This window comes from Strongylocentrotus purpuratus, unplaced genomic scaffold (genome assembly GCF_000002235.5).
Source record: "Strongylocentrotus purpuratus isolate Spur 01 unplaced genomic scaffold, Spur_5.0 spur5_scaffold_17, whole genome shotgun sequence".
NCBI classification, from domain to species: Eukaryota; Metazoa; Echinodermata; class Echinoidea; order Camarodonta; family Strongylocentrotidae; genus Strongylocentrotus; species Strongylocentrotus purpuratus.
In genome coordinates, this window is record NW_022145602.1 from 21912150 (window position 1) to 21925804 (window position 13655).

Genomic DNA, 13655 nt, shown 5'->3' on the forward strand with positions numbered 1-13655 from the left:
TAACCCTAACAACACAGAGACAACTTCCCCAAATGCCTCCCTTGATTTTTTTTTTTTGAGTTATGACATATTAAATTCTCTGTTTATTTTTTTTATTTTTTTTACTAAAGCTAAAAACATTTAAGAATTGATCCTTGAACTTTCAACAGAGTAGATTTAAAACTTTCAACAGAGTAATATAATTATTTTTTTGCATAAAAATGAATCAAATTTCAAGATTTCTGTTTAGCCTACTCCAACCAACATGTTGAATAACTAAAGATGTATGTCTTTTTGGTCTTTTCTCCCTATAAATTAAAACAATCATTGTCATAAAATGAAGAGAATTAGGGCATTGACAGAATAAATGAAATTACGTTTCCTGTGCTTGGGAACAGAAAACGTCAAAAGGAGACATCCCTCACTTTCTTAATTTCTAAGACTTATTTTTACGAATTCATTTTAAAGTCTAGCGTTTCAAGCCGGGGACACAATTTTTGGATTTATAACGATACTATCATAATTTTTAAGACTCTGAATTTTAAATCCCTAAAAAAATTCTTAAAATTCAAGTCTCATGGATTTAAATTTTAAATTCAATAATTACTTTTTGATGCGCACGCATTCATGACGTCATCTATACGAACAATCTGATTGGCGAGAAGTTTTTAGTCCTCAACTATATATGCAGAAGTCAATTCAGTAACTTTATTTGAACGTATATTAATTTAAAGTATTTGTTTTAAAGATTTAAAATGTTTGTCTTCTGAAGGATTTAAAACTTACCTCCCTGAAATTAAGAAAGCATGATATTTGATAACGGCTGCATATAGTAAAATGGACAAATTGGCTCATGAGGAAGGTATATATTGGAGGGGAAATACAAACAAATATAATTATTAGCCGATTATAATTTTTGTTTTAAACATAAAGGTTACGTCATGTAATCATCAATAATTATTTTTTTCCAAGGCCAAAGAAATAGATACATGGACCTTTTAAAATCATTGTTCGAAATAGACCGAATAGGCATATACAAAATAAATGATTTGTTCGTGTCATTACAAATTTATAACTGTCTTCTTTTTTTGATTGGTCATTGTCTGATTATTCTGCTTTTATTGAAAGTAAGTGGACTTGCCCTTTTTAATTCTTAGGAAGCCGAGGCATACTACAGTGCGTCCCAGAAAAAATGAAACCGAGAACTATCGATGTTTTATCATAACTTAATCACAATTATAATTAATAAATGACACATATTTGGAAAGCTTAGATCCTCCTCTTTCATTTGATGCAACTCATATGATGCATACTTTACACATGAGTGATTAAAAGCAATTTGTAGAGAGGAAACCAAAAGTCATTTGGCGGGCGGTATCTGAATGCGTGAAATGTGCATCATATGAGTTGCATCAAATGAAAGAGGAGGGTCTAAGCTTTCCAAATATGTGTCATTTATTAATTATAATTGTGATTAAGTTATGATAAAACATCGATAGTTCTCGCTTTCGTTTTTCTGGGACGAACTCTATATCCCTCTTCCTCCTGTCTGTATATTTGTGAGTGTCTTTCCGTCTGTCCCCTCTCTTTGTCTCCCTGAATGGCTCTATCCACCCCCTTTCCCCTACCCCTCCTCTCTCATACCCTTCTCCTTCTCTCTCCCTCTCCCCCCCCCCCCCCCCCCCCCTCTCTCTCTCATTAAACAAAAATCTATTTACGGCTTTTTTTAGTATTGTTCTCGATGCCTCAAGTTGTGTGCAGTAAATCGAATGAGGGCGCTATGCTATTGGATACTTATACTCTCTGTTCTAAACCATCGCAGGCATGTCAGACCATTTCTGCTCAAAGAAGCCGGGCCTTTTTTTTTGGGGGGGGGGGGGGGGTTCATCGCTTAACAACAACCTAATTTCATGTCTTTTCCGAGTTATTGTTTGATTTTTATTCGCCAAGCTTCCAACATACAGCAATATACAAGAATAACAGATAAAAATTAAGTCAGCTTGAACAGGATAACCCACGAAAGCTCGAGAGCTTATTTCCAGTGAGGTCCCGACAGACATTACACAATTGATAAAATATTTACAGACCGATAAGAAACAAAATTTTAGACGAGAATTTGTTTTTTTACACTCAACTGATTCTTCTAAAGATGAAAATGAAATTGCGCTATCTCTTGATTATTTGATTATTGTGTGTCACTTTTAATTCAAATAACTTGTAAGAAGTACTTTTGTAACAAAACAAATTAATGCTTTCTGTTTTTTCTCAAGTGTAAAGAAAGCTTATTATCAGTCATCCGATCGAAAAACTTAGATAGCTAAGCTGCTCACTAAGCTTTTCCTCAAGACATGTTGGATTAGGATTTGAAAATAGTAGTACGCTGCCATCTCATTTGTGCGTACAATGATAGTTTAAAGTCTTTTACATTTTCATTGATATAACTTGTAAATAGAATTTGGCCTGCTTCCCTGAGGAACACCGTATGTTATCGGCATTAGTTTGGAACGAATATCATGAGTGGCCACTACTAGGTGTCGATTAAACAAGTAGGATCTGAACCACTCTAAACTAAAGCCCACTAGTTCTAACTTCTTCAATAAGACGCAATGATTAACTGTATCAAAAGCCTTTTGCAGATCAAGGAGCACCATATCAACAAAGTGCCCTTTGGAAGTTTCTCTCCTCAAAATGTATAATCAGTCAAATGAATTAAACATGTTTCAGTCGAATAGTCATGTCGAAACCCAGATTGAATTTCAGTCTTTGAAGTATTTTTCTATTTGAACACAGACCGATTTTCTAGAATCTTTGATGCTACGCTTAAAACACTAATAGGTCTAGTTTCTAACATCAGTGTTATCTTTCTTTTTATAAAGTGGAGTCACTTTTGCTATTTTCATATCCTCTGGAAGAGTACTCGTCAAGATATAGCTTCATTAAGTAACCTAAAGTCGCATGCGGTACTTCGCACGTGCCCCCAAATTTCCAAGATTGGTTGAAATTTGTTAGACCCCTCCCTGAGGACGTCGGCATCGATTACATGTATGTGCCCCCCCCAAAAAAAACCCATAAAATTCTGGCGACGCGGCCCTGCCCCCTGGGACTACCCCCGTGGACAATTACCCCCGAGGATGTTAACCACCTAAAAATTACTCACTACGACAATAATATTATTATTAATATTATTACCCCTCCCCCCTCCCCCCGGGGGGGGGGGGGGGGGGTATTTTTCCAGCGGGTACAAATAATTGTCCTGATACGTATTTAGAGGAATGAACGTCCACTTTTGGAGGAGTCATTGAGGATCACTTGGAGCGGAAATCCAAAAAAAGTGGAATCTATTATTATTTTTTAATTTGATATATTTACCAACTAGTTTAGAGTGTATTCCGATTTGTTACACGTAGCAGATAACTCTAAAGTTAATAATTCCTAATGTGACTCCTTAAAATTCATAGCTGCTATATATACGGTGCTATAAAAAAAGAAAGAAGCTCAGAACGGAGTCATGACTAGTTCAAATTTTCGACCATTCATTATCATCATGAACTGAAGTTAGATGTATATTATTTTCCAATTACTTCACACTCAAAATATTCACTGAAATGAAATGTTAATAAACCCGGCCCAATACGATTATGATAAAAACGAACACAGAAACGGACAAAACGAAGCACAATGATATATAAATGTATGTTTAGAAACCTGAACGAAACAAAGGCAAACGAATCAAAACATAATAGATGGCTCTAATAGAGAGAGAGAGAGAGAGAGAGGGGGGAGGGGGGGGGGGAGAGGGGGGGGGGGGGGTGGGGGTGAACGTACGTGACCCAGATAGCAAAACTTATCTGGGGCCCATCTGGGTTTTGTATGGGCTGACTAAAACCCACGTGGCCCATACAAAAACCAGATGTATACCAGATGGGCCTTCCCACCCAGAACCCACACATATGGGCCCCATGTGGGCCCCATGTGGGTTTTTGTTTGTGAAAATCGCACGTCGAACATCGGCTGGGCCCAGCTAAAAACCAGATGTATACCAGATGGGCCTTCCCACCAAGAACCCACAAGTACCAACACATATGGGCCCCATATGGGCCCCATGTGGGTTTTTGGTGGTGATAATCGCACGTCGAAGATTGTCTTCACCCAGCTGAAAACCAGATGTATCCCATATGAGCCTTCCCACAAAGAACCCACAGGTATACGGAGCCCACGTGGCCCATTTAAAAACCAGATGTATACCAGATGGGCCTTCCCATCCAGAACCCACAAGTACCAACACATATAGGCCCCATATGGGCCCCATGTGGGTTTTTGGTGGTGATAATTGCACGTCGAAGATTGTCTTCACCCAGCTGAAAACCAGATGTAAATCAGATGGGCCTTCCCACCAAGAACCCACAGGTATACGGAGCCCACGTGGCCCATATAAAAACCAGATGTATACCAGATGGGCCTTCCCATCCAGAACCCACAAGTACCAACACATATAGGGCCCATATGGGCTCCATGTGGGTTTTTAGTGGTGAAAATCGCACGTCGAACATTGTCTTCGCCCAGCTGAAAACCAGATGTATACCAGATGGGCCTTCCCACCCAAAACCCACAAATATATCCTATCATTTGCATAATGAGTATGGGGTGCGTGCACATCTATGTTTTTTTAACAATTTATCAAAATTTACAGGATATTTCTTAATTACTGATGATTTAGTTATTTGCAATAATTCATTTCAAAAATACTACAAAATGTAAATTGCCAATTATTAGGAAATTTCACTACTTTGTTTAAATTACATTTAATTAAACATGAATTAGAAAAAAACACTAACTATAATCTAAAACAGATTCAATAAAATACAAGTATATGGAAATGTCTTATCACAGCAAATTAACCAAGTCTTCTTAACACCAATGCCTTTACATTGGAAATGTTAGACGATGTGTTGTTGCCATTGACCAAATTAATTAGTACAAGTGCTACATAACCTACTAATTATGTCTGCTAATTGGAGCTTTCAATCAGTGGTTGAAAGTTGTGCCAAATGGTACGACTGGTCCAGTTAAACCCAACTGGTAACCCTGGAAATTGAAATGGGATAAATGAATTCAACTGGGAAAAATAGGAACCCATTTAAACAATATGAAGCCCATTTAAAACCACATTGGCCCATATGGGACCAGATCAAACCCACTTGGCCCATATGGATCCCATATAAAAACCCACTTATAGCCCATATCGGGCCCATATAGAACCCACTTGACCCATATATAGAATGTGGTAGGTCCCACATAAAACCCACATATGGCCCATCTGGTGCCCAATAGGTAACCCTTGTGTATATTGATGGGCCAATTGTGGGGTACATCTGGGTTTCACGTGGGCCCATCTGGGCCAAGTGGGTACAATCTGGGCCGCCCATCTGGGGCCCTTCTATAACCCGGGTGCAGATTGCTGGGCCCCACATGGGGCCTATCTGGGACCCATCTGGGCCAAATGGGCCAAGTGGGCAAGAGATGGGCCAGCCCAGTTGTAACCAGATAAAACCCAGATGGGCCCCACAACATTTTGCTATCTGGGGAAGTATTATAATAAAGTCAGGGAAGATACTAAGTCAGGGCAGATATTACGATAGCAAAACAAAACAACGAAAAAACAACACGAAAGTATAACAAAAGTCTATATCAAATAACATGATTCGATGAAAACGCAGGTTATTATGCTAAACTTTGGTTTGCCTTAAAAAAAAAATCTGTACAAAATGGTTGTCTAGTCCAATTACCTTATTGACTTACATGTACATCTTTATCGCGATATAAGATTGAAGGACATATCGTTCCTATATATAAAATCTAGAGAATGCTTTATTAAAACGCATTGCTGTATAATAAAGGCCTATAGATAGTTTGGAAATTAAGTGAACTTATGATGAATATAGCTACTTCTACAAAAGAAGGTGATTGATAGACGGAAAGTATTGAGTGAAAAAGAACAAACATATACAAAATCAAACCAAAATAAACCACACCACCACCACGTACCCCCCCCCCCCCCAAAAAAAATGGAGAAAAAACAACAACAATAAAAAGGAAGAAAAAATCCTACCCCCAAAATGTAATGGAAATGCCAGAGAAATATCGCACACAAAATGGTCCATTTAAATTTGATTTCGTGGTGGGTAATGTTTATCATACTTGACCTCGCAATAACCCACGTACTTTGGCCAGTCATATTTGACGCGTTGGCAATATCCGAGCAGAAGTAGTTGAAAGTAGGCAACAAGTACTTTTGACAATTTACGACTACAATGTCATTGCTCATTGTAATATTTTTTTTTGCAATGTAATTGTTTAATAGATCTAATTTGATTTAATATTTATTTATAAATATCTCAGTTTGTACTTTTTTTGTTATAAATTTGTAAGATTAATGAATTTAAATCTTTTTTCTTCCACATATACTACAAGGATTTTTTTTCATTTTACACATTCTAATTTTGCGTTTAAATTGGCAATGCTATTGTTGTACACTACAGAAGTTTTTTTTTTTTATCTATCTTCTTCATCCAAGAACTGGCTAATGTACGCTTCGCAATACGGACGGAATTATGGACTTAAAATGCGGATTTTCATTATTCCAATGAAATAATTTTTTACTGTGGCAATAGAAATGTTACACTTCGAAATTAAATAGAATTGTGTTAGAAATTTACGTTCTAAAGATGGCGTGGTTCGGTGGAAATCTGAAGAATTTGACTGAGAATCTGACCGGCCAGTTATCGAATGTAGCCACATCAGCAGCATCATTCACACGGGATGTTATCGCGGAGGGCACCGAAGAAGTGGCCGGTGAGTTTGTTCTCTCTTCTCAGTGACAGTGAGTGATTTCAAGTACGATGTTCGGTGTTGGTGTTGGTGTTGAGAGCTTGGAAAGGCTGCTGAACCGAGCTCCAACACCGACGGTCAGTTTAGAAGGACGATACCGATCACGCGTGCGCGTTTTCGATGGCCCAACACCAGCTTTCAACACCGAACTTGAAATCACTCAGTGTAACTGCACTGCACTTCTGTCAGTTGTTCAGTGGTTTACTTTGGATGCGTCCAATCTAGTCTTGGGATAACCATATATATATAAAAGCTAACAGTTAATTAAGTGTAATATTATTATTATTAATAATAATAATTGGTAGCAATATACTTCTTTATTGCTTGCAATAAAGAAGTATTGGCTATTGCAAGCCTTGTTGGATAGTCCACATTTTCGTGGACGATTCTTAATCTTATTTCCGATCGTTGGCAATGCTAAAAACGGATTCCGCAATGATTTTCTTGATGCATTTCACATTGACTTTGTACAGAGACTTTGTACGGATGACCCGTAAAAGTAGACAGTGAACTGGGGGTATTTTATTACGCTGAATCCGTTTTTCGCATTGCCAGCTCGCGGATCGGGAAACCGAAACCCGCAGAGCACCGAAGAAAAAAAAACGTCTGCGTCAATTACGACTGGCCAAAGTGTGTAAGTTATTGCAAGGTCAAGTAAAGATAAACCCTTAATAAAATAAACTGTAAAAGACTTGCCTCTCTCTCTCATATGTAAATATTTTTACAGTTCAACATTTATGCCGAGATGAAAACATAATAAAACCATGGTTTGCATTGGACATGTATGTGAAAAAAGCTTACAAGTGATTTTTATTGTAATTTTCCCTTTTTTTAAATTATAGATCAGAGCACAGAGCTTCAGATCTCAGAAGACAAAGTGAGACGTTGTGAAACAGCCATCGTTGCACTGAGAGCTGAGGTAAATAATATTGAAGGGCAATGGCATTAATTGGCATTGCAACCTTTGTAATTACATGTACCTGTAGCTCATTCGTATGAAAGCAGACTAATCAGAGAAATAGAATGGTGAAAGTTTAGAATGACATGGACCAATAATATATAAGAGAGTTACGAATGTTTGAATTATGAGATCTCTAAATTGGCAGTATTGTCAGTGGATTGTGACGTACATGTACATGTATTCATGGACAACTCTCTTGTTGTTTACAAAAATTGGAATGATTTGTGTTTGCGTGAAGTTAGGAGAGACTTCTGTGCAAGCACCAATATTAACTGTAAGTGTTAATTTCACACATTTTATGACAGTTAACTTCATTTTCCCTAATTTAAAAGAGAAGTTTTCAGAATATGACCCTTGTTTCCCAAGTCTATGACTGCTTACTATATATAATCTGATTTTTTTTTGTTTTTTTTTGTTTTACAAACATATGTAGAATGAGAGGCTTGGGAGTATTAATGCAGAGCTGGAAGAGAAAGCCGAGGCCTCCGAGCTTCAGATCAACAGCATCTCATCACAGTATCGATCTGTCTTGGTGGAAAAAGAGGTAGGGGGCAAGACAGCAAAAGTGTCGTACCAGCATTCTTTTTCTTTTTGCAACAAGCTGCCAAGTGCCATTTGAAACGTTCAATGCTGAGAAACCTTTCAATTGTCGCAGGAGGAAGTGTCGTACAACCATTTTTTTCCTTTCTTTTGAACAGGACCAGGTGAATTCTTTGATCCAGAAGCAGAATGATCTGCAGACCCTTCACCACAGCATGTTATCCACCGCCGGGGACGGTGGGGGCATGACTGCGGCAACGTCCACATCGTCTCTGTCGGGTTCAGCCATCATGGCAGACAGTCACGACTTTGATGATGTGATCTGGTCTCAGCAGGAGATCAACCGTCTCTCCAATGAGGTGGGAAGGTTGAGAGCAGAGTGCAGTCATTGGAAAGAGATGGCTGCTGGCAAACAGAATGGAGAGAAGGTTTGATTTGATTTGATTTGATTTATTGGTTTCTGCATCTTTTTTTTCTTTTGTTCATGAACATAATATGGTTTGATACAATATTTTATTTTTGTATATAATGAGGTGGGAAGGTTGAGGGCAGAGTGCAGTCATTGGAAAGAGATGGCTGCTGGCAAACAGAATGGAGAGATCAGAGAAGGTATGGGTGTGGTTGTCGACAAAACCGTCACAAGTACAAGTTTGCCTACAGCCTATTGAAATAGTGGGTTGTCGGCGAACTTGTACTTATGACAGTTTTGTGAAACACTGCTGGTCTGGAGACATATTGAGACATTGTGCATTGGATTGCCTAAAATAATAGTGTGGGAAATTTTGAGTGTAGATGAGTGGCAAATATATTGCTGTGCATAGACATGAATAGATCATGAAATGAGTAATAAACAGTATTCCTAGAGTGCCATTTATATTATGTCATTTTGCTATATACCTGTACATTTACATTATACAGGCAATATCAAAGCCCCGTAACACAAAGCTAATACCAATTGATCTTAAGGATATTTGTTGGCGACTGATCGCACATTTCAATGGTATCAATCGCAAAAATCAATTGTATGATCATTTGCGTAGCTTTGAGTTACAGGTTGCAGGTTCCCAGTTCAAACAGATACCCTGGAGCTCACCTATTTTACACCAATACACATAAACCAAAATGTAAGCAGAGGCCTTGGATCTCTCTATTCCCCAAAATACCTTGCTCTGGACCAAAATATTATGGAACTCTTTTTATGACCCGTTTGTTTATTATGTAGATGAAGACAATAAACTTTCTAAACTTTTTTCTCTCTCGATTTCAGCCTGTGTTCCAGATTGGTGATGATTCTTCACAAGGGGAGATGGCAGAACTGAAAGCTAGGATAAAGGTACATTACATGATAACCCACTGTCATTAGGCCTAAAAAAAAAAATGTTGTGGCACCCTGTGCGACTGACCCCAAAATCTTGAAATCTATGGTCGGCTTTTTAATTAATTTATTTTTTACAGTTTTTTAGGAAAAAAATGTTTTAAGAATAAAAAAATATGTTTTAATGCATTCAAAACTGAGAAATATCAGCCCAAAGAGGGAGAGAATTAAAAAAATAAATAAAACAAGCTAAGAGAGTGTATTTATTGCTTTGAATATCATGATGTGAATTTTAGTGTAATGATTTGATTCTATATCGTTATACTTATCTATGCAATTTTAATTGTAAAAGAAGTGCCCTGAACAGTTCAATTATTTGTATTTTGTGCATAATATGTTAAGTTTTTAAAATCTGTATAGTCCTAACAATTACAATATTGATTGTCTTTTTAGCCTGTAATGGTATTTTTAATGATTATTTTTCATCATGATCAGAGCTTAGAAGAAAAGCTAAGACATAAAGAAGACGAGTCTCAGCACGAGTTATCGGCCATTCAAGACTCGCACTCTCACAAGCTCAAGACTTTGACCAAGAAACACAAGACTGATGTTGAGGATTATGAGAGGAAGATTGAAAGTCTGGAGAAGATGGTCGGGTACAGGCAGAGCTCTTCTGACGGTGTTACGGATGATGGCAATGATCTACAGAAGAGAGTCTTGGAACTAGAAGAGGTAAACAAAATATGTTTTTATTTATAAATATAATAATAATACATGTATATAGTGCAGAAACTATCCAACATTAAGTATATATTCTAGTGCGCTACAAGAGCTCCTGATATGCTTAGATTAACAGTTAATTGAAAAGATGTGCTTTCAGTTTTGATTTAAAGATATTCACAGATGGTCATTTCCTTCTGCTTTTGCAGGGAATGATTTCCGCTCATAGCAATGTATATATACTGTAATACTGGTAAACAATTGTCTAGCAAACTGTGTCTCACCAATTTAGAGAATGTCCTAAAATCATGAAAGTGTCATACTGCAAAATGATTGAAATAGGATTAGCTATAGATTTGTGCTGCTTTAATGGCCCATGTTAACACTTTGTGAAAGTACATAGTTTGAGAGTATATCGTCTAATTCTGTGTAAAATGATATTAGTTAAGGCCCTTCTGGCTAAAAACTGACTATATGTTTTCCAGATCGAGGACATGATTGTTACAGATATACAAACATAGAGGTTTGATTTGTTTTTTTATTAAATTGAATAGGTTTATTAAAAAATCAACATGAACTGCAGCTCAAGGCCAGTATTGTATGTTTTACCAAGTAATCAGAAATTTTTAATAAGACAATGTCAAAATATATAAGCAATACAACAAAATACCAATGGCAAATTCATAAAAGATTTAGAAAAATACATCAAAGATGTAGATAAGTAGTCACCAAAACAATCAATGCAATTTCATTAAATTTTAAGAACAAATTAAATTGAGCATATACATGTACATGTATGTTCAGGAACATAAGGCTTATTGCACGAAAATGTCAGTTAAGACAAACAATTTTAGTTCAGTATTAGAGAGGGGAATACATACACAGGTGTAGCACATAAATGTGGAGAACCATCGACAATGGATAATGAAATAAAATGACTTTCTGTTATAAACATCTTGTAAAATATGTTAGTCTTGTCACAAATATTTTGGCTATGATTGTTTTTCTTGATGTACGCTATCAGCTTCTGCATGAGACCCGTCAGCAGGTTGGACAGCTGGAAGAGTCCAACTACCAGCTAGAAAAGGAGAACACCCGCTTGACCGAATCAGATCGGGATAATACCAGGCTTGTCCAAACACTCAGACGTAAGGTGGACATCCTAGACAAAGACAGGTCAAGGCTTGAGAGAGAGGTCAAAGGGCACACGGGGTCGGCCGCTGGTGATGGGGACGTTGTTGCCAATTTGAAGAAAGATAATGAAGAGCTGAAGCTTGAAGTGGAGCACCTCATGAAAGTTGTAAACAGTGAGTCACAAAGACGATTGAAACATTCTATGAATTGATATGGTTTAACCTCCATTTATAAGACAATTGAAACTTTCTATGAATCAATATTGTTTAACTTCAATTTGTAAGACGATTGAAACTTTCTATGAATCAATATTGTTTGACTTCAATTTGTAAGATATTTAAACTTTCTATGAATAAATATTGCTTGACTCCAATTTGTAAAAAGATTGAAACTTTCTGTGAATCAATATGGTTTAACTTCAATTTGTGAGACGATTGAAACTTTCTATGAACCGATATTGTTTAATTTATATATGCAATTACTTCAAGCATTTATAACCTCATTTTGGCCTGAGATTCATACATTCTGAAGGCTCGGTCATGCATGATGTGATGATTTATCGAAGCTAGATTGAAACCAACAGTGGTGATAATGGTGATAACGATAATACTATGTATTATTGATACTTAATGTTCTGACATTTGTACATTAATGTTCTTTGCACATCATATTTTTCTTTATTCATTACATGTCTACCTTTTTGAGCAAAGCATGCTACTTGAAATTAATTCTTTGTAAGAATGTACATGTATCTTTGCTTCAGTATGGAACTATACAATTACAATTTCTATTGTCTTTATGACCAATAAAGGGGAACCTTATTGTTTGTTTGTTTTACCTGACTGCTAAGAAAGCATAATATGCTTGTAAGTAAATAACCAGGGGACTGACAGCTTCAAGTCCTCTTTGAGGGACTTGGTAATGAGGATTAATCCCTTACCAAAGGGGGCACAAGTGCATTGACTTAAAAGTTTTGAACCCGGAACCTCTCGGTTACAAGACCACTACTCTACCACTGAGCCACCGTGCCTCCTTAACATTTATAAAGCCTACATAATGTCCTTTTTTCAAGATATTAATCTACATTTGCCATACTCCACCCAGGTGAGGTAAATGGGTACCCAGTAGGAAGAAATTCCTTGAATGCTTGAGCACCATTTCTTGGTAGCTCGGTTAAAGCCGGGGTAATGATATGATTGCAGGGCCCTCAGGGAGAACAGTATGCATACTGATGAGGCTACCGTGGGTAAACAAGACATATTATTATTAACATTTCCTTCTTTTTTTCTCTGTTTGCAGGACAAGAGACGGAGCTGGAGGTCCTTCTAGGGTCGCACGAACAGGTCAGGGAAGATCTTTATGCCACTAAACAAAGACTGCTCACGGAACTGAATGCCTCTCATGTACATATCACCGTTCATTTATAATCCTAATCCTAATCCCTTATCCCTCCCCCTCTCTCAACTACTAATAAACGAACAAGCTTGCCTGCTCTCACCATCTATCTCATTTTATCTGTAAAGTTACATTCCAGTGAATTTTTGATAGAAAAGGAATTATGAAACAATAAACTGTACTACACAGTTGTTTTTCTGACAATATATTTTTTAGTTGATCTGAAATGAAAAAAGTATGATGTAGAGAATAGTTTTGAAAAATCATACTGACTGAAAAACAAAATGAAAAACAAAAAGAATGGAATGAAAACAAAACGAACACAGAAAAATCAAAAGCCTTTGCCTTGATGAAAGAAACAAGTTCAATATTATAAAACTACATGCAATTTCTGCTATCCTTGAGCTTATGTTGTTTAACTGTAGCATAAAGCTAATTTATAACAATCAAAATGATGGCCTAGTGGTTTCTTAAACACACAGTGTAAAATAATACATCGCATCCTGTGTTTGGTAGTTTATTTGTTTAATGGGCCTTGTAACTGCAGAATACATTTTTTAAAGAAATGCAGGCTGTAGATGCAGAAAATTAATTATATTTCGTCAGTGTTTGTGCATTAGGTAGACAAACCAAAATTTGTCTTCCAGCCTTTAGTTTGTATCAATTTTACAAGCTGAATAAAGTTTGCTAACACTAGAGGGCAGGCAGGCTTGAACATTTTTG

General features: G+C 36.9%; 1 protein-coding gene across 3 annotated transcripts in view; it reads left to right on the forward strand.

Annotated features, from left to right (window-relative positions):
• Nucleotides 1-6539: 6539 nt before the first annotated feature.
• Nucleotides 6540-13655, forward strand: part of LOC105438487 (thyroid receptor-interacting protein 11-like) — a 36663-nt gene continuing 29547 nt past the window's right edge. For 2 of the 3 annotated variants that reach the window (XM_030987921.1, XM_030987923.1), the window contains exons 1-8: nucleotides 6540-6831; nucleotides 7710-7786; nucleotides 8262-8372; nucleotides 8527-8796; nucleotides 9636-9701; nucleotides 10179-10415; nucleotides 11428-11710; nucleotides 12837-12940. In XM_030987921.1, the coding sequence (XP_030843781.1) occupies nucleotides 6705-6831; nucleotides 7710-7786; nucleotides 8262-8372; nucleotides 8527-8796; nucleotides 9636-9701; nucleotides 10179-10415; nucleotides 11428-11710; nucleotides 12837-12940 (1275 nt within the window). In that variant the 5' untranslated portion in view covers nucleotides 6540-6704. The remainder of the gene's footprint in view (nucleotides 6832-7709; nucleotides 7787-8261; nucleotides 8373-8526; nucleotides 8797-9635; nucleotides 9702-10178; nucleotides 10416-11427; nucleotides 11711-12836; nucleotides 12941-13655) is intronic. The other variant, XM_030987922.1, reaches the window with a different exon arrangement.